Source organism: Lonchura striata, chromosome 35, assembly GCF_046129695.1.
Source record: "Lonchura striata isolate bLonStr1 chromosome 35, bLonStr1.mat, whole genome shotgun sequence".
Lineage (NCBI taxonomy): Eukaryota > Metazoa > Chordata > Aves > Passeriformes > Estrildidae > Lonchura > Lonchura striata.
In genome coordinates, this window is record NC_134637.1 from 4221639 (window position 1) to 4245981 (window position 24343).

Sequence of the window (24343 nt, forward strand, 5' to 3'; positions counted from 1 at the left end):
GGGGGGAAGAGAGCTTGAGACTCCCAGCTGAGCAAAAGGGGAGGTGAGATGCCCAAACTGAACAGGATGGGGCTGGGTCTCCCAAAACCAAGCACAGAAGAGGTGGGTTGAGAACTCGGGGGACGATGGGAAAGGGAGAAAAGAAGAAGCTGGGATCCCTGAATAGAGAGGGAGGGGGATGGGACACACAAATTGAGTTTGGAGAGGTCAGTGGATTGGGGGGAACGATGGAAAAGGAGGTGAAGAGGGAGGGAAAAGATGAAGCTGGAAAGGAAGAAGGGCAGTTCCATGGGTGTCCACCCTTATCACTCAGGACTTAAGCCCTGGAATGAATCCCTGGGCTCAGGGTGGGGGATGAGGGTGCAGATGCACACTGAGGGGATTCCCCCCTGTGTTTATTCCTGGTGGAGTTCCCCCCAACCCACCAGCCAGTGCTATGGCGATGTGGGGCAGAAGGGATGGGAAAAAAATTGGGAGGAAGAGACGAAGAAGATAAGGAGGAGGAGCAGGAAGAGGAGGAGCATGAAAAGAAGCAGAAGGAGAAGCAGGGAGGGATACTGCTCGCTCTGTACACCGTCCCTGTAGCCCCAAGAGCATCACACCCCTTACATCCCTCAGGTGACTGTGGAGGGGGGAGTTTGACCCAAATATATTAGGGGGTATCTGGCAGGGATTTTTTTTGAGGGGTGTTTGGAGTTTGCAGATTCTGGAAATGCAAAGTATCTTTGCATTTCCCTGGCAGTTTTTCTTGGGGGATGGGGGTGTGTTTGAAACTTGCAGAACTCCAGACATGAGCCTCGAATGCCCCTTTGTGGGGGGACATTTTGTGTGTGTGGGGGGGGTGTCCATGTTGCAATAGCCCAGTACTGGCGGGGCAGGACATCAGTTCTGGGAATCTCCGGGAGAACCAGGGGAGTGTAACATGGGGCCCCTGGAGTGGGGAAGGTAGATAGGGTGATAGCAGAGTTGGAGGACCCCCGGGAGCCTGGAGGGGTAGGGGAAAACAGAGATGAGGGAAGGTCAGGATGCCCGACCCTGAAAGGGGTAGCAGGGAGAAGGAGGAGCCCCAAGTGCCTGGAGGGAGGGGACCCTCAAGAGGGCGACCCTGGGACGACCTGGGAGCTGAAGCAGAATCAAGGGAAAAGGAAGCCCGGAACCCCCCAGGATCCCTAAGCTGGACTCGAAAGAGGGGAGATCATCAGGGTTTGTGGGGACCCCAGAATTCCAATGGAGAGAGACCAGATAGGGGGAACTCCTGGGAAGGGTTTTTTGGATTGATCCAGGGGGATGTGGGGCAGCATGAAGTGACCGTTATCCCCATTCAGTTCCCTTGCACCACTGGGAGTGAACTGGGTATAAAATGAAGCCTGGGAAGGAGAGAGGGGTGAGGGAAATGAGTTTTACTAGGATGTGGTTGAATTCTTATTCTTTTGTTGCGGTTTGACTGGATATAAATTCAAATAATTTCCCCCCACGCCAGCTCTGTTATGCCCATGGCAGTGCAAGGGGAGAGCCCTCTCTATGCCCTGGTCCAAGCAAGAACCTTTCTTTGGGTGTTCTCTGCCCTGTCTGGGGCAGAAAGGCACTGTCCAGAGCAGCCTTGGTTGCATCAGGCACTCAGCCAGACTCAAACCATTACATGGGAATGTTAAACATAAAGCTTAAAGCAAACAAGAGTTTCTGGAGGGTATTCTCCACCCCTTTGCCTTTCCTGGGAGCCATAGGGCAACATGCTGGGCACAACAGCCCAAACTGCTGGAGCACAGCCAAGTGCTCAGACTGTGACTGTGAATGCTTTGCCCTCATTCCCAGTGTGTGATAATACTTAAGCAGCCTTAGGAATCTGTTTCCACTCTCTATGAGCTCATACTTACACAGCCCCAGGGATTTGGTTCAGTCTCCATGAGCTTGGCTGTGAGGGTGAGTTCTGGAAAAGCAGCTTATTTATGTAAAACTCAGGGCTGATTGAGTTGGCACTGGCTGGAAAGATGCCACGGATGGGATAGAGCTGAACACCCAGATCATACCCTCATCTTTGAGGGGATTGAAATAACCAACTGATTAAATAAATGTAGCAAATTAAAGAGAGGGGAATAAAACCCCGAACTCATTACAGCTGGTTTTATTGAAGCTTTTGCCACCATGGGGTTGGTTTGAGTGTCTGGATGCGTTTTTAAGGTGAGTTCTAGTTTTTGCTGCCTTGTAAGTGGTTTTCAGTGATTTTATTGGGTTTTTTCTTCTAGCCCCTTCTAGCTCTTGCAGCAGTGCCATTGTGATGTGTTAGTATTTGGGGGCCCTCACACCCCTTGATGCAACTTCACATGAGCAAAGCCACCCTGAGAAGACACAGTTGTGTCCCTGCACTGCTGCAGGGGAGAGACTGGCCCCAGCTCCACTTCTGCCCTCCCCAGCTCTCCTCCCACTTGCCCCTTTGCAGGTATGAGGGATGAGAGGAAAAACCTGCATCATTCTTCTGCTTCCAAGCCCAGAGAGAGTTTATTTTAACTCTTGTTCTGGAAGGGAGTTGGAGCCTTTCTGTGGGGCAGAGGCTGTGCCCAGGAGTGGGAAATGTGTCTGTATAGGAAGGCTGCTAGGTTCCATTACCCCTAGATCATCCATGGCACTTGTGGCCTGTGGGTGAAGGGGCCAGAGGTGCCCCCGGGAGAGGGTTTGTGAGCTGATGCCTCCCCACTCTGCAGAATTTCCTGAAGCAGCTACTTTGATCCAAAACAGGTGTGTGAGTGGGTGGGACTCAAGAAATCTGGGAGAGAAGAAATGAGAGGAAAAGATTGGAGGGAGAGAAATTTCTGTGCCTCCATCTCCTTTTCCCACCTCTTCCTCCCCCACCAGTTTTTCACCCCAAAATGCCCCAAGCTGCAGCCTGGAGCAGGAGGAATTGGGGGGTTTGAGGCAGTAACAAAACAACACATCAATTAAACCAAAATTCAAACATTTGGAGGGGAAAAAACATCCTTTTGGATGTCTTACCTTTGTAGACACAAGCAGGTGGTTCTCACATGGAATATATTTACCTGGGAGAAGTACCAGGTGCAGGGACTGGTAATAATGTAATTTACAGTGATGACAAAAACATCTGCTGGGCATTGATGTGCGTGATTTATATAGTTGTAATAACTATAGAAACTCTTTTCAGTTGCCAGTCACTTGACAGCAGCATCCACAGGTATTTCCAGTCTGTGTCAGTCAACCCTTGCTCTGTTTCCCTGATTTTTTTCCTTATAAATATTCAGCAGATTGTTCCTGTGGGAAAACCTTTGCTTTGCTGAGGAGAGCTGTGACTACCCAGGAGGATGGGAGGATTATCAGCTTTTTTTGTTTTTGTTTTAGGATCACAGGAGCATCCTAGTAAAGCCCTAGGAGGGAGCAGGACCTGGTTGGGCCCTGTGAGCTTGGAGTGTTGACCAAGATTACTTCGTGGCAGGAGGAGCTGAGGAACACTCTTGTCCCTGGAGCGTGTCCCTGTCCCCTCTGTGGCCCCAGGAATGGCAGAAGTCCCTTGTGAAGAAGGTACAGAAGCACCATCCCCTGCTCCAGGAGCTTCACAAGCTGCCCTGCGTAGGGTGGGGAATCAAGGTTGGCTCAAGTGGGGTCACCCAGCACCTTCTGGTGTGCCCTGGGTGACCTGGAGTGGAGGCTGGGGCTGAAAACCCTTCTGGACTTGTGTAGGTCCTCGAGACAACACCTTTTCAGGACACGTACAGCCAGCAGGAGTTAGCTGAGGTTGAAGCAGAGTTGAAAAAAACAAGCAAGTCCTGTTTTTGGAAGCTGAAATTATGTTTTCCTTCCTGCTGCAAACATAAACCTGGCAATGGAACAACAGTGCCTGACTGTCCTAGGAGGAAAATATCTCAAATCAGGACTTTACCACTCCCCAGTTCCAAGTGTGAGTTGGAATTCACTTTGTTTGCACAGGTGGAGACTCAGCTGCTGTGATGGAGCTGCTGCAGCAGAGAGCAGAGGGAAGGACCAGTAAGCCCCAGTTTGGTTATGGGGATGTTGTTTAAAGATATGGCTCAGTGTGTTGGGGGAAGCTAAAATGGTCCAAGGGTGTTGTGGGAGGGGGAGAAAGAAATGTCAGTGTTTGCAAGCTGAAGGTCTGGGGTATGGTGCCCATTTCATGGTGGAAGGGGGCATAGAGGTGATGCAGGGAGGTTGGGCAAACTCAAAAGTCCTTGGAAGCCAATGACAGCACTGGGATGCCCCCTAGACTGAGCTTGTGCCCAACTGGGAGCCTCCAACGTTTTTTGGGGCTGTGTTGGAAGGTGTTGAAGTTACCCATAAGGGAAATGTGAGAGCTGGGAGAACAGAGGGTGCTCTTCATGCCCTTCCCACGTGGTTTGTCCCAAGATTTCAGCCTCAGATGCACCAATGACAGAAAGGTGACCATTGCGGTCACTGTGCTCGCCGTGGTGCTGCTTCTTACTGTTGCCATCATCACACTGGCAGGTGAGTGGCTGAGGGTGCAGGAACCACCCAAAAGTCTCCTTCCTGGAGAATCCTCCCCAGCATAAGTTATTTGGGCATGTTTGCTTGTTTTCAGCTAGGAAACACCCACCCTGCTCAGCTCCCACCCTGCCCAGCTGCCTGGAGAGTGGGATTGGCTTCGGGAACAAGTGCTTTTACTTTCTGGAGGAGGAAGTGGACTGGGAAGGGAGTCAGCACTCCTGCCTCTCCCGCCAAGCCCACCTGGCCACCATCGACACCAGGGAGGAGCTGGTAAGAGAAACAAACCCCTGAGGAGGTGGTGTGGAACAGCCTTTGAAGAGCAGATTTGGAAATTGCAGGAAATTGCTTGAAGAGAATAGCATGGAGGTACCTGTGATCCTTGCTTTCTCCATTTCCAGCATTTCCTCCTGCGCTATGGGAACTTCATGGAGTTCTGGGTTGGTCTCTGGAGGGAAGGTTCTGGACCTTGGAAATGGCTCAATGGTTCCCTCTTCAATGCCCTGTACGTCCCATCTTCTGGAGAACAAAACTATGACCTGGGCTGAGATGGGGCAGGGTACTGGATGCTGGAAGCAGAAGTACATACAGATCTGTTGAGGTGGGAGCAATCAAACACTACTTTCCCTAGTTGTGCCAAAGCATTCAGACACAACCCAAGGATCTGTGGGATGCAGATGCTGATGAGGACCTGGGGACATCCCTGGATGAATCCCCTGGGAACAAGAACATGAAAACCATTGAGGGAGGAGTGGAAGGTAGTTTGGGTTCTTCATGGGGACTTTGCTGGAAAGGTTGGTCCCTGCTCCTGCAGCACTCCTAATCTCTCTGGAAATGGGAATCCCTCCCATCCCAGCTGTGTCCCATAAGCTCTAACTTTGTTGTTGATACAGGTTTGACATCCAGGGCAATGGCCACTGCGCCTACACGAACTCCCACAGGATCAGCAGTGACAGGTGCTCTGAGATGAAATTTTCCATCTGCAGCCACCTGCAGAGACACCCCAGTGAAGTCCAGAAGGATACAGAAATCCTGAATTCCACCTGAAACCTCCCTCTTAACAGAGATCCACCACCAGCTGGTGTTAACCCCACACAATGTGGTACTGAGTCTCTGTTGTTTTTATTTGTTTAAATTTTAGCTAGCAAACAACTTGCAGGTCGGCATGAGTCTGTTTGCTGAAACTCTGTCAGTTGAGATAAGTCCATTTGCTAAAGTGAAAACCAATGATTGTGCAAAAAAAAAAAAAAAAATCAATCAAAACCTGCACTCTGGAGCAGGTCATAAAGAGGCAAACTGGGAGGAGTTGTACAGGAGAATTCTGTGGAGGACTGACCCCATGGAAGGGACCCCACCCTGGAGCAGGACAAGGACTCCTCTCTCTGCTGGGTAAACAGCAGTATGAAGTGACCATAACCCCCCCCTCCCATTCTCCCTGCACCGGTGGTGAGGAGGAGGGCGGGAGTTGGGGATAAAGTAAAGCCTGGGAAAGAGGGAGGGGTGGAGGAAAGGAGGTTTTTTAGGATTATTTTTGCTTATCATTTTCTGGGACCACAAGGGCAACAGCCTGTACTCAACAGCCCAAACTGCTGGAGAATAGTGGCCCTTGGCCATGCCATGGTCTCTGTCTGTTCCATGTTCCCTGCCTCTCCAGTGTCCCTAAGGCTCTGTGGGGCTGAGGCAGCAACGAAATCCAGGGCAGCCCTGGGGTGGAGCAACCCTGAGCCCAGCTGAGCCAGTTCACCTAATTCTACCCAGAGAGGGTTCAGGTAACTCTCAGAATGGGCCTTATAGTTCCCAGTCACCCCTGTTATGGTCCTAGTAATTCCCACTACGATCCCAGTCACTCCCAGTATCATACCACTGTGATCCCAGCATGGTTCCAGGTTCTCATTCACCCCTAATATGGTTCCGGTCACCTCCAGTATGATTATTCCCACTATGACTCCAGTCTCTCCCAGTATAATTCCAGTATGAACACGGTCACTCTCAGTATGATGCCATTTTTTCCCAGCTCCCAATAACCCAGTATGCTTCCAGTCACTCCCAGATACTCCCAGCATTATTCCAGTAACTCCCTTTAAGGTTGCTTTATAACCTCAGTTATTCCCAGTTTCTCCCAGTACATCCCACTTACCCCCAGTGTTTCCACTCACTTCCAGTTGGTCTCAGCAGATTGCAGCATGATTCTAGTTGCTCTTAGCCACTCCCAGTCACCTCGAGCATGACTGTGTCGAGTGTAAAAATATTGCAGTTTGAAACTTAGACCTGAAGTATTTCCAACAATCTGTGGAACAGTAGCTTTTCCTAAAGGATGTGCAGCATCACAGAGACTTCATCAGTTTGACTGTGGGTGCTTAGAGCTTTGTTCTGTGCCACTCTGGGATGTCACAAAACAGTACTTCACTTGTCACCAGCCCTGTCACCCTTTGCCACCACAGCTCCTTGGACCTTGTCTCCACAAAACCAGACACAAAGAATTTCTGCTGCTCCCTTCTTTGCACAAATCCACTCAGAGCTGGGATTTTTTCCAAACTCTTCTGTCTCCATTGTTCCTTATTCCTAAAGAACCAGTACTCCCTCCTGATGAACACTGCAAGTTCCAGGAATGGCCATCAGCTCCCTTTCCTGCCTAGAATTCTTGAAACTGTTTCTAAATGCTGCTCCCTTCAGCTCTTGGACAGCTACTCTGTACACAGAGCTGGGAAAAAAAATCCACTGGTCACCTCTCATCAGGGAAGTGCTGCCAGAGTTAGAGGTGAGTGGGAAATCTCTGTCCCTCCATAGATTCTTCTTAGATCTCTACATGGGGTGTGCAGAAATGGTTTTTGTATAGAAAGGATGGAGAGTGCAAGCACTTTGTGTGACACTTTCCGTCTCCATGTTTGTTCCCTATCCATGGACACAGAAACATCTAAGAGCCATTTGCACAGACAGACCCATCTGGCCCTGGATAAAGAAGTGCAGTGGGGATGGGTGGGCAGCGAGTCCCAGAAAGGGGTGAGATCCAGCTCCAGCCCTGCCAGGCCCTGTCAAGGCTCAACACCAGCTCCTCTGGAATGGGAAAGCCCTTCATCCTTATTCCTGCATAGAGGGGCAATGCTGGCCTAGCAGAACAGGTTGTTCTCCCCACAAGGTTTAGGAGACAAGAACACAATTCCAAATGCTGCCTGGAGCCACAGCACAGGAACCTCAGCTCTGGCAGTTGCTCTGGGACCATCCTCTGCCCCAGGCTGCAGGGGATGCAGCAGGAGTCTGGCAGGGAGAACTGCACACAGGCAGGATTTAGTTCCCACAAACAGCCAAGCCAGGGGTGCAGCACAGCTGCTTCAGACCAGCTCACACTGCTCTGTACTGGGCTCTGGTGCTGGAGCTCCCCACAGAAGGGATGTTACTGCTGGGCCACAGGAGACAAACCAGCTTCAGCCTAAATCTCACTGAGGTAGGGGGATGGGCTGGGAAGAGTCGGGAAGGTAAAGAGCAGTCACAGAGCTCATCCTGCTGGAGGGACAAGGGAAAGAGTCCAGCACAACAGTGAGGACAGCCAAAGGCTGCAGAGCATCTCTGAAAGACACCGTAACCTCTCACAGCACCCCTGTGACATTGCTGTTGCGCAGCTTGGGACAAGTAGAGTGGAATAGTCCAAGCCCTTCCTCACCTACAAACCGAAGGAGCCAGTGTATGGCTTTTGGAGTCCCACTTCTGCTCCCCCATGGGGTTTTGCTTTGGTCGGGCTGTCTGCCCCCAGCCCCAAGCACAGCAGGTGCTGTTGGCAGGACCATGAGCTGACTCCCATTTCATTACATCCTACTGAGCCCTGCCAAAAAGCAGCTTGGCAGCCAACTGAAGAATTTGTTGCATCTGCCCCAGCAAAAGGGGGAACTTCTGGTGCTCAGCCAGGCCGTGCCATGCCCAGATCTGGGAGCATCCCCCTGGCTGTGGACTCACCTGCAAATTGGGTGTAGATATGTCTTTGAAGAAGGTGCTGGAACTGAAGTCAGTCTTCAGCTTGCCAGCAGTCAGGTCAAGGAAGCGATTGTCATCCTTGAGGTCATCCTTGGTGTTTCCAGTAGCAGCATCACCTGGTACAGCTTCTCCAGGGGCTCCTTTTCCTTCCCTGGGGGCCAAACCAACCTTTCACTGTTCTGCACAGGGTCCTAGATGTCAATCGGACAAGCAGAAAATGAGTTGGATGGAGCCCAATAGTGCTTGGCAGACCAGGTCTCCAACTCAGCTCCAGCACAAGGGCTGTGTTTTCCCTTCTAATGGTCCCTGATCAGAGCTACAGGCAGGAGAAAAACAATCTGGTTTGCTTTGCCACTGGCTGCTAAGAGATGCATGGAGCTGTTACCTGCCAGGCCCTTGGATCCAACTGCGCATGTGTGTGAAAAACACATTCACTCTCCTGTGAAAATTTAAAAAGTTTAATAAAGGACAATAGGAGACAAGGACCATAGAGCAAAGGTTATTATGGATGGGTGCATCTTGGCACTCAGCCAAGACCACCCTGCTACCTTCGGGGAGCCCCTTTACATACCTTCTCCTTTATTGTCGCCCTGATTCTTAAGATTTTCTAAAGCCTTCTGAGTTTACATTCTGTTAGAAAACTTTCCCACACATTTTCTATAAACAACATATTGTTTTGCATTCCTTCGTGGGGGTGGAGGAAGTTGATGTACTGGTGGTTTGTCCAATGTCTTTGGAGAGGTGGCCCATTCACTCTCCAATCCACTGTCACCTTTGGAAAAGTATAAAGGTTGGAGTCAGAATCATCGCAGTGGCTCGTGTTGTGCTTTCTTGTGTCCTATAGCAACACTTACATCAGCCTGTTGCATATTCATAGACTCATGCATAGTAAACTTTTCCCCAAACTAGTTTACATGTCCCAAGAACTGTTACTGTGGCTCCTCCTTGGTTCCACCTTTTTAGAGTATGCATATTCCTTGGTTGTGGTCTTTGTCCTTTTTTATCATATTCAGTTTTGGCCCCAGCCCACATTATCTTCAGACAGTGAGTGTTGGTAGTTGGCAGATCTGTAGCAAGTGTCTTCATCATCAAGTTCATTGGATGTTATCCCATCCAAGTAGGCATTTTAACACAAGCATACTTATATTAGCTATTTCACTACTATATCTAAGCTTAATTAACAACAGAAATAAAAATTATACATTTATAACAAATTTACTTTAACACTACACTTATAAAATCCACTTTAATATTTGCAAAAAGCCAGTATTATAATATGTATCTATAACAATCCCTCCTTTTATTCTTTATAAATAATTTGGCTTGAGCAATATTTCTTGTCCACTTCCATTCTTTGGACTATGCTGGTAATTATTCTAATTACTCAAAAACAGGGGATTAAACAAGGAAGTTGTTGTAACACATAAAAGGAAGAAGCCTAATTTCTTTCACCAATCTATTCCTCAATACTTTACCCCACCAGCTAGTTTTTAACACTGTTTCCCAATTTTGGACCAGTACCTGGGTTATTTTTCTGATATATTTTGCTTTTTTCAGGATGACATCCCTATTGTCTTATATTTTCAACAATCTGATGTATTATAAACTTTCCACAAACACCCCCTTCTTTAGCCAATAAATAATCTAAAGCCAAACTTTTCTGATACACCACAGTTTTTGTTTGGCTTTGGTGACTTGATATTAATTCCAATGCCAAGCAGCTTTGTTTGTTAGCATCTCTGTAACTGCTTTGAGACTTATAATACAATTCAACATATAATTTAGGGCCAATACAGAGTTAGATTGCTGTGCTGGTTTTACCTTTTTGTTTATTAATTGTTCTTTTACCAGATCTTGGACTGTATCCTTAAGGTCAAATGTGAAACAAATCCATCTCTCTCCTTTCAGACATTCAGTTCCCGGTCTATTACTACTTTTTCCTAAGTTTCTTACAATTCAGTATTTTTCCCCATTTTGCCTACAGGTACTTAATTTGGATGGGTTATAACAGTGGCTGTTGACATGGGTGTGTGTAATAAAAAAGGAACTTTAGTTTCTTTCCATGTAATGCTTTCAGTAGCATTTGTGACACGAGCTTGCCTGTATCCCAGAAATGAAAAGACAATGAATGAGTGATAGAAAAAGGAATAACAGAGGTCTGGTATGGCTTATACCCCCACCTTCCCTGCCTATGGGGTTGGTACCCACAGCAGGTGTATATGATCTTCTCAATGGCAAGTACAGCGGACAACCTAGGCTTGCCCTCTATATCCTTGTCATGTCCTTTTTTGCTGATTTCCAGGCAAATAGTTTTTGACACTCCTTAACTGTGGTTTCCCACCGTACCTCAGGTATCTCCCATTCAACAGGCACTAGTAATTCCCACCTACAAAGCAAAGTTATTACTTCAGTTGCTTTGAGTTCTGTCTGGATGGAGGATAGATTTGGTACTTGACACTTCCTGCAATAAGAGGGTCAAATTTGTGAACTACAATACCAATTTTTTCCACAATTTAAACATTTACATACAACCCAGCTAGTGTGTCCAGTATTAGGATGAATCAGACAGGGTATATGGTATGGCACTGATGGAAATTGTAATTTCTCCTCTTCTTTATATGTCACAGAATATGAGAACCAAAACGGTCCTGATCCTCCTGTTTGAAGTGGAAGTATTCCTCCCCAAGGAGGGTGTCAGAGGCATCTCGGGACTTGTCCAGGCAGCACTTGAAACCACTGATGTAAGCTTGGCCTTATTTCCCAATTAGCTGTGATTCTTTGTACGTGTCTTGGATCATTTGGCTCTTCCTAGACCATTACCACCCAGTCCTTGTTTGAAAGTCAGTTTGGTATCACATGGTTTAGATGTGATAGTGAAACATGATTTTAAAAAATTAAGATTTTAGCTGAGGGTTAGAACCAATTTATATTGAAGTTAAATACACCAATGATAAGTTAATGATTATTAGATGTTTAAGCTAAAGCTAATTGTTATATTCTGAGCTCACTTATAGAAGGAAGTGGAGCAAGTGAACCATTATAGGAACATATTGAAACCAGTAGAATGATGCCAACCACCTGGACTCTATGTCAATCCATCACGAAGCAGAGGGCCTTGGATCATGCCAGAGGGTCACAGAGACCTGATGAAGACCTTCCTGAATTCATCCCTGGGACCACTGACCCAGTTTGAGACCACTGAACCAATTCAAGAGAACTGCACACACATGAAAGACTAATAACCTCATTTTAATACAAAGTGGGGATGGGAGGTTCTAGAGTTATGCATATATATTATTTTGGAAAATAAGTAGAAGGCAAAAATCCTTGTACGGTTCAGTCATGCATTTTGGGAATGAACATTCACCCCGTGCTGTCTGCCAGTGTAATAAACACACCACTTTCTAACTTTAACTAGTTAGAGGGTCTTTGTCCATGATTTTCAGTTTTAACGATTCAATAGTCATTTTCTCAGGTTTCTTTGCAGGTCCTTTGATTCTGCTGGCATGAATCCACCCTCTTTCCCTCAGATTGCTGCTTCAGTAGTACCTGAAAAGGACTTCTCAATAGTACAGGGACAGTGACAAAAGGAATACAATACTGTGCCAGCATTCCCCAAAATATTTTGTGTTTAGAAAGAAGCTTTTTTCCACAGCTGCCTCTTCTTCTTGTATCCAGCGGTGCTAACAGCTTCAGAGGCAAATTCTTCTTTCTGTGAGCTACAGTTAGTTAAACAAGAAAGGCCAGGCCGATTTTGACACAAGGTGAATCACATCTATTGCTTTCTTGCGCTGGTCCCTCTCCCCCTCTTCTCAGCATCTCTTCAAGCAGCCCCGGCAAGGACGGACCTGGCCCTAGCGGGAGCGGGCGGGATTCGCAGACAGCCACCTGCGCGGGGACCCTGGGGGTGTGCCTCGCCTTCCTCTTGCCTTCTCTCTCTCCCCCTCGACCCACCTACTGGGGCTGACGCTGCCATCGGGACTGAAATGAACAGGGTCTATGCCTTTATTAGTGTTCAGCTCTGTATTAAAAAGTCAGCTCGGCAGGGGGGTGTTGTAGCTTTTTCCAATAGCCGAAGGGTGAGAAGGCTGCAGAGTCTGTCCCTGGAGTCTCCGTGGCACACTGGTAGCTGGAGGTGAAGAGGTGTCCAGTCTGTATCTGAAGTCCCCATCAGCAGACCATCCTCTGTCCCTTCCTCCTGGCACACTGGTAGCCAAAGGGAGGAGGGAAGTGCAGAGCCTGCTACCGAGATCCAGTCGCAGCTATCCCTCTCCTGTCCTCTTGGTAACACCAAGAAGAGTGTCTGATTTCCTTGTGCCTGCTTCCCACAGCCCAGTCCAATCTGGTCCTCTGCAGGTTATGGTGACAGGTCAAACACAGACTAGGGATGGAGTTCCCTTTTCCCCAACCAGCACACCCATCCAGCCCCCTCCACTGTGCCCCTCTTTTTCATTTTGGCGTGTTTTTCATCCCCAAAACCCCCTCCATGATTCCACTGGATTATTTTGCATCCCAGTCCTAGTTTGGGTGGGAGTGTAGGTGATTCCCAGGAGCAATTAGGTAATTAACATTTCAATGTCAGTACTTAGCTTGAGCTAAAGTGTCCCAACCAGGCTGTTTTGTTCATAACAGGGACCTCGGCAGTCTGGGAGGCACCCCCGGCAGCTCCGCCGCTGAGCCAGCCTTCTCCTCAGCGGCAAACCCGCACAATCCACGCCCAGCACCACTGCCGGGCCGGCGAGCACATCCGGCAACCCCGCATCCTCCGGGACCCTGGCACAACTGAGCCAGCCCCCAGCCCCCAGCAGCGTCTCACGCAAACCGCGCCCTGTGCCACCTCCACCGCGTGGGCAAACGCTGGAAGTTGCTGCGCCAGGTCACCCACATTAAACAGCCCCTGCCACAGCCCCCTGAGACCTTGTCGCTCGCTCAAGAGCGGCCAAACACCTCCTAAACTTGATAAGCCCCAGCCTGGCATCCCCAGGTGTCCCTGATATTCTTTTCCTTTTGTAAGCATCTGGGCAAACTATCAGCATATTTTATCTTCCCTTCAAGGAGGGCTTTTCTGCTAGATCTTCCTGAATCCCAGTTCAGCACTGAACAACCTCCAAACAACCATGTGTTAAGACACCTCCCTGCTCTTCATACAGAAATTGTATTCAAACTCCTGTCCTCCTCCAGTACCAAGTTATCATTATTCCACATTCCAACATTATAGTCTATTAACCACTTTTTTTTTCTTTTTCAACCTCTCTTTTTCTTTTTTCATTTTTTTCTCTTTGTTTTTTTTTTTCTCCACTCTATTTTTCCTCTGAATTAACACACTTTGGACTGCATGAGGTGTACACACAACTAGTTTAAAAGTAAGTGCACAGCTCTCTCTTCTTATGGTACAACCCCCATTTCCAGTTGCATCTGCAAGTTTCTCCCCAACAAGCTGATGCCTGCTCCAGGAACCAGCAAGACATCTATTCCTATTCCAGTCTCCTCCTTAATTACTCCATCTTCAATGGCAGGGATTTTAAACTTTTCTCTCTCTGCATTCTTCCTCTTCCACTGTGTCACTATCTATATCATATCTCCCTGAAATCTTCACCACACAAGTTCTCTCTGCCCCAGAATCAACTACAAATTCCAATACTTCCTTTTGGGGGCCTGCTTCCCAAGTTACCAAAGGCTCCAGATGGCATTCTTCCCCCAGTAAACAGAGCCTATGACCTTTCCGCTCCTTCACAGGGCACTCCCCCTGAAGCACCTCCAAGTCTCCCTCTAAGTGAGGGTGTTCTCCCCTGCTGTAGCAGCAACAGGCATTCCTAGTCCCTTCCTGAGACCCTGACCACCGTGGGGCTCTGCTCCCCTCCTGAACCTCTCCCATAGATACAGCGGGAGCTGAAATCACTGAGAGAGCAGAGACAAGAGCAGGGGATGGCACTGAGGCTGGAACCAATAAAAGGACAAAGTTAGGAGCGGAAGTCAGCAGGAAAGCCAGAATCAACAAAGAAGCAGAGGTAGGAGCAGGAGCAGGCAGCTCTAGAATCATGGTGGGGACAGGAATGGATGGGGAGGGCTGGAGTTCCTGACACAGGCAGAGAAGCTGATACAGGTAGGGAGACTGAGGTACAGGTAGGGAGCTGATGCAGGTAGGGAGCTCCTGACATGAATAGAGAAACTGGAGACAGAGAGAGGCAACATTTCCAGGAGTCCCAGGCCCTTTCTTTGGTTTTCTGTCTCATTTCCCCAGGGCCCCACCCACACGTCCCTGCTCCAAACCATTCCCCTGACAGCTTAAACACCTCCCACTCTTCACAGCATAGAAAATCCTTTATCTTCATTAGTATAATATAATCCACCTTCCTCCAGAAAATAAAGTTAAACTTTAAATCAACAATCTGTATCACGTATACTTTCATTCATTCACACTCACTCACTTTTATTTCTTTAATATCTCACTCATTCTCACTCACAACAAGACAACAAGAAGTTACCTTTTACTTTCAAGTCACTTGTTAATATCCATCCACGGGTATTGTAAAGTCTCAAAATGTTATTGGCCAGCCCCAGATTTTCTTGGGCATCCCTCAATCCAGCAGTGTTGTCCAACCCCGTTAACAACCTGGGCCTCTGGCAATCGTGCTGTCCACAATCTTGTTTTTTATTCCTCTAGTCTAACCATTGTCCTCGCAGAGGAGCACCATTTATTGCCGGCCAGGGGCTATGTACAAATCACAAATGGGACGGGACTGCTGAGGAACGCATCTCGAGCTGTTTATTTTTTAGCTTCAATCTCATTACATAGTTATGACAATGGGAAGATGCCAGCAGCTCACATCCCAGGCAGCAGACCAAGAACTTAATGTTACAATTTACTTTAAAAGGTTTATGACCAATCACACAAAGCAAAAGCATAATGACAGTAGTTTTATCCAACCACTATAAGCACATGTACCTTTGGTTAAAACAATGCTTGCTTGTTTTGAATACAATACCTGCTTGTAAGCCTTAAGATACAATGTACAAAGCTCCATTATTAAGCTTAAAACTTCCTAATATCTCACTATTATAGTCCAATCAAGACAAGACCAGATGTGAAGACCATGCTATGCTCTGAAGCCAGGAGCCATGGTCTGTCCAGGAGCATTTGGCAGAAGGTGTCTGATGAGACTCAAGGTCAGCCACTGAGATTTTAGAGTCAAAGCTATAGGGAGTCTGAGGCCAACTACACTCCAACAGAGAAGGAAATCTTAGCAGCCTATGAAAGAGTTCAAGCCGCCTCAGAGGTAATAAGCACTGAAGCATAACTCCTCCTGGCACCACAAATACCAGTGCTGTGGTGGATGTTCAAAGCAAAGGTTCCCTCTACCCACCATGCCACCAATGCCACACTGAGCAAGTAGATTGTCCTCATCATACAGCACGCCTATATTAGAAACCTAAACTGCCCTGAGATTTTAGAGACAATTACAAATTGGCCAAAAAGTGAAAATTTTGGTCTTGTAGATGAAGAAGAACAAGAGCAAGTGACACAGGCTGAAGAAGTTCCACTGTACAAGCAACTGCCAACAAAAGAAACACTTTATTCTTTTTTTACTGATAGTTCTTGTTGCATTGTCGGGATGAAACAAAAGTAGAAAGGAGTCATATGGAGCCCCACACAACAAGTTGCAGAGGCTACTGAAGGAAAAGGTAGATCAAGCCAACTTGATGAACTCAAAATTGTTCAACTGTCCCTAGACATTACTGAAAGAGAAACCCAAAGCTCTACCTTTACACTAATTCATAGATAGTAGCCAGTGCCCTGTGGGTTTGGCTAGAAAAATAAAAAAAAGGTTAATTGGCAACATAGAGGAAAACCAATTTAAGCTGCTGATGAGTAGAAAGATATTACTACCAAAGTAGAGAAACTACCTGTGGAAGTCCACCATGTAGATGCCCATGTCCCCAAGACTAGAGCCAATAAAGAGCACCAAAACAATCAGCAGGTAGATCAAGCTGCAAAGATAGAAGTGTCAAAGACAGACTTAAATTAGCAACATAAGAAAGAGTTGTTCCTATCAAGATGGGCTCATGATGCCTCAAGTCATCAAGGCAGAGATGCCACCTATAAGCGGGCACAAGACCGAAGAGTAAACCTAACCATAGGCAGTATTTCTCAGGTGAGACTGTGCTGGCATGACTGTGAGACATGTGCTTCCATCAAGCAGGCCAAGCAGGTGAAGCCCCTGTAGTATAGGGGGTGGTGGTGCAAATATAAGTATAGAGAGGCCTAGCAGATTGACTACACCACACTGCCCTAAACATGCCAAAGTAAGCACTATGTGCTCACAGTAGTAGAAGACACTATGAGATCGCTAGAGACCCACCCTATGCTTCACACTATGGCCCATAACACCATCCTAAGCCTTGAAAAGCAGGTCCTTTAGAAGCATAGTACCCCTAAGAAGATTGAGACAATGAGACTAATTTCAAGAACAGCTTTATCAACGCCTAGTCTAGGGACCATAGCATTGTATAGATGTAGCCTATCCCCTACCATGCACTAACTGCAAGCAAAGTAGAGAAGTACAATAGACAGTTAAAAACCACCTTAAAAAGACTGGGTAGAGTAATCTTTCAAAAATTGAGAGCAGCATCTAGCAAAGGCCACCTAGTCCCAGTAGTACATGTCAAAAGTTTGTTAGGGAAGACAATTTAGATCAATTCTGCCTTGAGTACAGACAAATCCATTTGTGGGGTTGTCTTTGCTCAGAGACCAAGTTACATATAGTAGATAATAGAAAAATATAAAACAACACAGCGTGTACCTCAAGGAGATCTGATTCTTGAGAACTATTTGTAAATATCACTGTTATTGTTAGTGTAAATATCACTAAATGTTACTGCCATTGTCTATATATAGCTGTATACTGTATATATATATGTATGTATTATGTATGTGTTTGTAGAGTTAGTATAGATCAAGTGAGTTTTTGCCAGAAAGATTCCCCAACTCCCCAGTGCTGAATAAACAAATCTCTGCTCTGTCTGACTGTAGAACAGGGATTTATTTTCTTGCCCAGTTTGTCCCATGTTGGGGAAGATGAAACAAAGCCTTAGAAATATGACTGCCTGGCAAAAGATTTATAAAATACAGAGATTGAGATGGTAACAAGTTTTGAGGTACCAAACCTTAGTTACTGAACAAGTAGAAGACAATAGTACAGCCAGGATGAAGACAATCCCCCCTTCTGGTTGAACAATGCCCTTACCTACAGATAGGTCCAAAGGTCAAATGGACTGTTCTATCTTACCCCCCAAAATGTATGGGTCATCCCACACCTGTAACCCTCCCCTGAAACATCAGGTGTCTGTGACCCCATTGGCCTAAGTCTTGTTCCAGCCCACCTTGAAGCCCCCTGATAAGGGGTCCCCGAGGAGCCAGATGCTTTCTTGGAACTTCCACTCTCTTGGAACTTCCAACCTCTCCTGGAACATCCTCTTGGGATCCTCTCTTATCTCCCTCTACCCCTTGCCTCTCCCTTCCCCCATGCCCTAGGGCCTGCCACATGTCGCGTCTGGCAACCCCAAGCAAGGCCTTTCACCCTCTGTAATAAACCATATATTCTAAGACCAGCCTTCAGAGATTTCTCGTCTCCATCCATCCAAACCGTCCTTGAGTCCAGCTTCCCTGCAGATTGGCGCCCAACTAGGATGATGAATCCCTGCAGACCTGCACCCACACGTGTCTGGATGCATCTCCAGCTTTTCTACCTGTGGGAGACTTCTCCATGGATGGTAACAGAATAACCTGTTGTACTCCCTCATCAGTGTCGTGAGCACAGCATTTTGTTGCTAGCCAGTGTCGAAGCTGGAGCTCTTTAAAAATTGGCAAGGCAATCCTCGAGCACCACCACTCGTTACCAAGTAGTGAGTTTTTGGAGCTCTTGGAGGATTTTTTGCCTGTCAATCCTCGAGCACAGGTGGCCGCTGCTGTGCAACGGCATTCTGGAGCTCTGTGAGGAACCTTGCCGTGGCATCCTGCCACGTGCAGCGAGCACAGGTTTGCACTGCCTGCGCTGGAGCTCTGAGTGGCGTCTGGAGGCCCCAAGCATGGAAAGCCATTCCTGAGTGTACGCCTGAAACCGGAGCTCTGAGGGGGATCTCACGCAGAGTCCTGAGCGCCAACTGCAGTGTCTGGCCAACCCCCACGTCAGAATTCGACTGAGGATCCCACTTCTGCAACATCAAGGTGAGCTATACATGTGTAAAAATGGGACAATCCCACTCTGCCCCTGATCGGGATCTCTATAAGCAACTTAACCGTCTTTTACGTAGCAATAACAGTACTTCATCTAAGAAAGAGTTAAAAAACCTTTTAGAATGGACTCTAGTTTGCTGATTTGGACTTTTTCTGTTCAAAGCTGGCAAGGTAAATGCAAAGCGCTTTGTATCTCTTTTATGCAAAGCTATTGTAAAAAAGCAATTTTTGAGATCTATTATCAACAGAGGCTATATTTCAGGTAACATTGCTGGGTTAGGCAGTTTTGGTTGTAATGCACTTATTGGCTCTATTTGTTTATTAACCTTTCATACGTCATGTAGCAAATGATATTTCCCTGACTTTTTCCTTATCACAAAGATAGGGGTATTCTAAGGACTTGTAGACAATTTTAGATGCTCTTGTTGATATTGTTTAGTGACCAGGGCATGAGCATGTTGCAGACTTTCCCTTTTCAAAGGTTATTGCTTTATCTATATAGGCTCATTACTTTTTTAAATTATGGGAATCGGGAAAGTCTAAGCAATGGCTATTATCCTAAAGGGTGCTCATTTGTTAGGACAACCCTTAGCTGTGCTAAAATGTCTCACCTAATTAGGCATTGCACTGTGGGTGGTAATTGAACAATAGAAAATATTGCCTTTATGATTTTACTATCTATTGAGGCAATAAGAGGTGGTGAGTGACTTGCAAGAGTTAAGCCTCCAACCCCTGTTACTGCCGTAGCAGCTGGCTGTAAGGGCCAATGTGAAGGCCAACACTGTGGTGAAATAGTACTTGAATTGCCCCTGTATCTAACAGACTTGGAAGCATGTATTTTTGTCTCTTATATGCTAACGAAACTTCCTTACTTGGCTTGTAATTTAGATCTAAAGTTAATAGAGTTAGGCTTCCTGTAGGTTTAAATCTCTCCCACAGCTTACAGCTTTCTGTGAGGATACACCTTTAGTAATTTGCTCCAGAGGAACCAAATGAGTAATTTTTGTCCTTTATTAATCTTAATAGGAGGAAATGGAGTATGAACTATAATCATGATTTCACCAGTATAGTCTGCATCAATGACACCAGGCAGCACAAATAATCCAAGCATAGAGGCCGACAATCTTCCCAATAACAAAGCTCCCATTGTCCTGCCCTCGATTATAATAGGTCCATTAACTCCAATGGGGATCTTCTGTGGCTGTGGCATCATTAAAGTCACTTCTACTGCGGCTGCCAAGTCCATCCCGAGGCTCTCTCTTGTAGCTGGACGCAAGGTGTCCTGTTGGACAAGCTGGAGCAGCTATTTGTGTCGGAGCACGGCTGCTCTTGTTCGCCGGTCTCCTCTTACAGGCAGCAATGTTATGAGTATCCAGTTTGCACTTAGGACACCATACTCCAGCAGCAGAGCATTCTCGCTGAACGTGTCCTGTCCCTCCACATCGGAAATATCTCATGCGGCCACCATGAGGACCTCCCTGGGTTGCTACTGACGCTTGGAGGGGTGCAAGAGCAGCTAATATCTGTGTCTGTGACGCCTTTGCCTGCTCTCGTAACCCCTCCCCCAGCTCTTTAATAGCTTTAATTAAAAATGCTTGTTCCTCTGTTGGTATAGTAGTGTCTTGGTTCGACAAGACAGGAGTCTGTAAAAGAGGGCAAAGCCTCCTGTGCAATGGAGAACGGCAAACCCCCCTCCCTCTGAATTACCAGGATCTTTAAATTAAAAGGCTCTCAGGCAAAGATATGGGAGTGGGAGTAACAATTCTTTACTAGGAGAAAACTAGACAACAATTTAAAAAAAAGGCAAATGCAATCGGTACAAACAAAACCAGTGAAAGAAAAAGTCCAGAACCTGAGGGATGCCAGTATCAGTTCTGCTGGGACAATTGCTTCCCTTGCAATAGTTGATGAGTTGCAGCTGCAGTGGTGATCTTTAGAAGGGTATAGTTTTCCTCTGAAGATCTGGTGGCAGTGGGGCCGGTCTTCCTCTGTGCCGGGGTTGCCTCTGAGCTCCGCCGCCGTCGGCTCAGCGCGCGCCGGCTGCTTTGCTGCGAGTGCCGCCGAAGAGAGAGCGAGAGAGAGCTGCTTCTCTCGGAATCCCGCGAAGAGAGAGAGAGCTGCTTCTCCCGGAATCCCGCGAAGAGAGAGAGAGAGAGCTGCTTCTCTCGGAGTCCCGCCCAGAGAGCTGCCTCCTCTCCCCAAAAAGCTACCCCTTTAAACAACAATAGAGTGCTTGGCTTCCCCCCTCTGGGTGGGACCCCTCACGGTGTTACATTTACCAGCCCTTCATTGAATCAGTCAATGGTGTATAAACAAACCATTGCCTCTACAGGGCAAAACCATTGTCTCTGAGAGAGATAACAAAAACCTGTCCAACCGGTTTTTCCTTCAACAGATGGCAAATGGAATACAAGCTTATCTTACAACCCAGGACAAGTAGTCATTTTCTTTAGTGCATTTTCTATAGTCTAATTAGTTCTTAATGTATTTAGCACACTTCTTGTAGAAGCATTATAATTTTGCCAAGCACACTGTTTTAACAATGATTTACGCATAAACTCAGGTACTCTAGTTCTTTCTATTGCTGCTGCTGCTTTATCAATAAATGCTCCAAAAGTCTCATCCCTTCTTTGTTTAATTCCCATATACGCTGGCAAACCTCTTGGGTTATTCACTTTTTTTATAGCTCATCGAGTTAGTTGCATTGCCTCTCGATACTTCTTAGGTCTTAGCATAGCTTGTGCTTTAGTGTGGAAATATGATCTTAAGCCCATCAATTCATCTATAGTTACCCCGTGAAGAGGATCTCTAGGCTGCCTTTGCATAGCTACAGCTTTATTAACTTCTGCTTGTTAGTGTGCACTAACTAAAAGCCTCTGATGCGGTGAGAAAATAAGCTTAGCAAGACTTTTATAATCTCTTGGTAGTAATATATTAGTACTCTAAACATAATCTAATATTTGCTTAGTTGGTTTACTAGTTACTCTAAATTGACTTACTGTAGTTCGCAGCTGTAACAGAAACTTTTAATCTAACGGTGTAATCTGAGCTGTTAGCTCTCTGCCTGCTTGCTGCTAAAAAATTACAGGATAAGTTAGTTTCGCTGTTAGCTCTAAAGCTTGCCTATTTTCTTTGTCTAGCTCTTCTCTTGCTAGAGTCACTCAAACTTCTTTCTGCTCCTTGGCTAGGGCTTCCGTTAGGTTAGACTTTGCCTTAGGGATCAGCTTACTGACAGACAAACTCTGACAAACCGGCGATCTCTGTTTTGGGGGTCTGGAGGAGCTGTGGGCTCACAACGCGACTTCTGTGTTCTCAGGCAAGGGTTGCAATGGAGGTAATTCCACTGTAGATACAGCAGGTGGCATGGAAACACCAGGTAACCAATCCTCCCCACTATAACCTCTATTTTTCCCTAGTGCAGAAGTTGCTTGTGCAGCAGATTTCTTTTCTACCTGATGTTGTAATAACTCAATTTGAACTACTTTTCACAAGTTTCTCAGCTTTTTGGCTGTCTTATCATCATCTAAAATGTCTTCTTACAGTTTATTTCTAAACTTACGCCACTCAGACAACTCATGTACTGTATGAGGATTTATAAAGAACTCCTTAGCATATCTGTATGTTAATAACCCTGGCAGATCTTTTTTCAAATCAATGCCTTTAATCTGCCTTCTCTGCAAGAATGCAGTAAATAAATAATTTGTTGCTTGCCTCTCCATACCTATATTGTCAGCGCTGTTGCAGCCCTCCGAGGTCGTCGGCAGCACGTATCGGCCAGGCTTGCCTCTGCAGTCACCTGGGGCACGGTGCACTCTATTTCAATTCAGCACTTTTGCCGTCCTGGCTGCATAAGGACCCGAACCTTTTTTCATCACTCCACCGTGGTGCCTATCACGTCGATTGGGTCACCATTTTTGTGGAAAAATGACGGGAGACAAGTCCATTCTATAATGTCAACAAGTCTCAGTTTATTCCAAGCACGCATGTACAGTTATACCCGTTATAATGAAGCTCATGCATATTGCAAAACTTAGGCTCCTCATTGGTGTCTCTAGAACAGGTCAACCCTGCCTCTGGGGCTTTCGAAGCTTGCTTTGTTTTCCCTTACACTTACCTTTTTGCTGACGGTTCTACTGTTGGGAACCAGCTTACTCAAGGACGTATGATATTGTTGCTACATCTGCTATTGCTACACTATGCAATTTTCAGCTACTGCTTCACTAACTGCACGTAGTCATGGCCTCTCTCCCGAAGCCATTCATCCACAAAACTCTCCACACTAGTTAATTTCCCAAATACTGACTGTTCAGACATCTTTATCAGAGACTTTTGGGACTCAGTTGGAGACAGACTCTTTAATAATATTCCACGCCAGGATTTCACTGCCTGTGAGCTTGTCCCGGCGTACAGAACCTTGGTTGATTTGTTTGCTGCACAGAAGTCCATGGCGGCCGCTCCGCCATGTCGCTGTCGAGGCAGGACGGGAATGAGAAGACTCTGACCAGAAGGCTGCATGAAAATGAAACTCTGATTTATTCAAAATACACTGCTCTTTTATACAGAGCTTCGTGAGGACCAACTCCATTGGTTCTGAAGTGAAAACAACCCAAAGCATTGGTGCAAAGTGCTTGACGCACAGTGATAGAACTTAACTATAAACAATGTGAAAAAGAGAGATAAATAATTATTTACATTCTTCTACAGCTCTTTTCCAGGCTTTTTGCCTGGCTAGAAACTCTCAGTTTCTTTCTTTGACTGAATATGAGTCCCACACCGCCGGGCCACACGGTTCCTGAAAATCCTCTCCACGCTGCTCAAACTGTGGAACGGGGCTTGCCCCCCTCCCCCCACCCCCTCTGTTCAGTATTGGCATCTGCAGCATCCACTCCCGTGGCCCCCACACCCACCCCCCCCACGACTGTGGCCGCATCCGTCCTCCCACCCATGGGTACCGCCACTCCTCCAGCCACGTCTTTCACGGCTGTGGCCACCACCATCTGCAGAGCCAGGCGGCCACACTTTTGCAGACAGCACAGGTCCCCCTCATTGCCACCGGCATGGCACTGCTGGTGCCTGAGGTCTTGTCTCACTTCACCACCGCCTTGCCACCGCTGCCTTTCGCCGACTCCAGATCTTCACTAACAATGACAGCAGTACCCGCACTGGCGTCACCGGCTCCCCCTGTACATGCTGCCATGGGGATGCTGCCCATTTGCCCTGGTGTTCAACCATGTGCGGCGTGCCCCGACCCTGCAGCACGGCGGATGCCCGTGCCCAGTCTCGTCCCTGCCAACACACTGGCAGAATGCCACACTCCTGGCACAGCATCGCTTGCGCTGCAATCCAGCCCACCAAACCACCCCATGTATTCCGCACCGTGGCACAGATGCCAGCTGGCCAAATACCCCCCATCCCTGCCCTGCAGCGAGCCCCAGCCAAGCCTCCTGCCGCCGCTGCAGCTGCGCCCGGGGCCATGGCCACCACTGGGCTTGCGCCAGCAACCCAGCCCACCGCTCCTGGACCCCCCGGAGCACCCCTGCTTGCGGCACCACTGCCACCATGGAGCACTGCGGCGCTGCCCCAGCCTGACCCTTCCCTGCCACAGTGATGCTCTGGGGCTCCATGCCATGCCCCTGGTGTCTTCTGCACCCACGGATGTCCTGGCGTTTCCTCCCATGG

At 47.2% G+C, this 24343-nt stretch overlaps 1 protein-coding gene and 1 long non-coding RNA gene across 2 annotated transcripts; both read left to right on the top strand.

Annotated features, from left to right (window-relative positions):
• Positions 1 to 513: 513 nt before the first annotated feature.
• Positions 514 to 5562, top strand: LOC110481752 (C-type lectin domain family 2 member D). The gene is given in 9 exon segments (XM_077789591.1): positions 514 to 618; positions 3349 to 3528; positions 3934 to 3990; positions 4369 to 4467; positions 4562 to 4737; positions 4866 to 4969; positions 5107 to 5207; positions 5210 to 5222; positions 5358 to 5562. Coding segments are annotated over 8 exon segments (729 nt in total). The 5' UTR covers positions 514 to 618; positions 3349 to 3503; the 3' UTR covers positions 5512 to 5562.
• Positions 5563 to 11063: 5501 nt separating this feature from the next.
• LOC110481751 (uncharacterized) lies at positions 11064 to 14818 on the top strand. The gene is made up of 2 exons (XR_002467301.3): positions 11064 to 11171; positions 13063 to 14818. It is a non-coding gene; the product is annotated as an uncharacterized LOC110481751 (long non-coding RNA).
• Positions 14819 to 24343: the final 9525 nt, after the last annotated feature.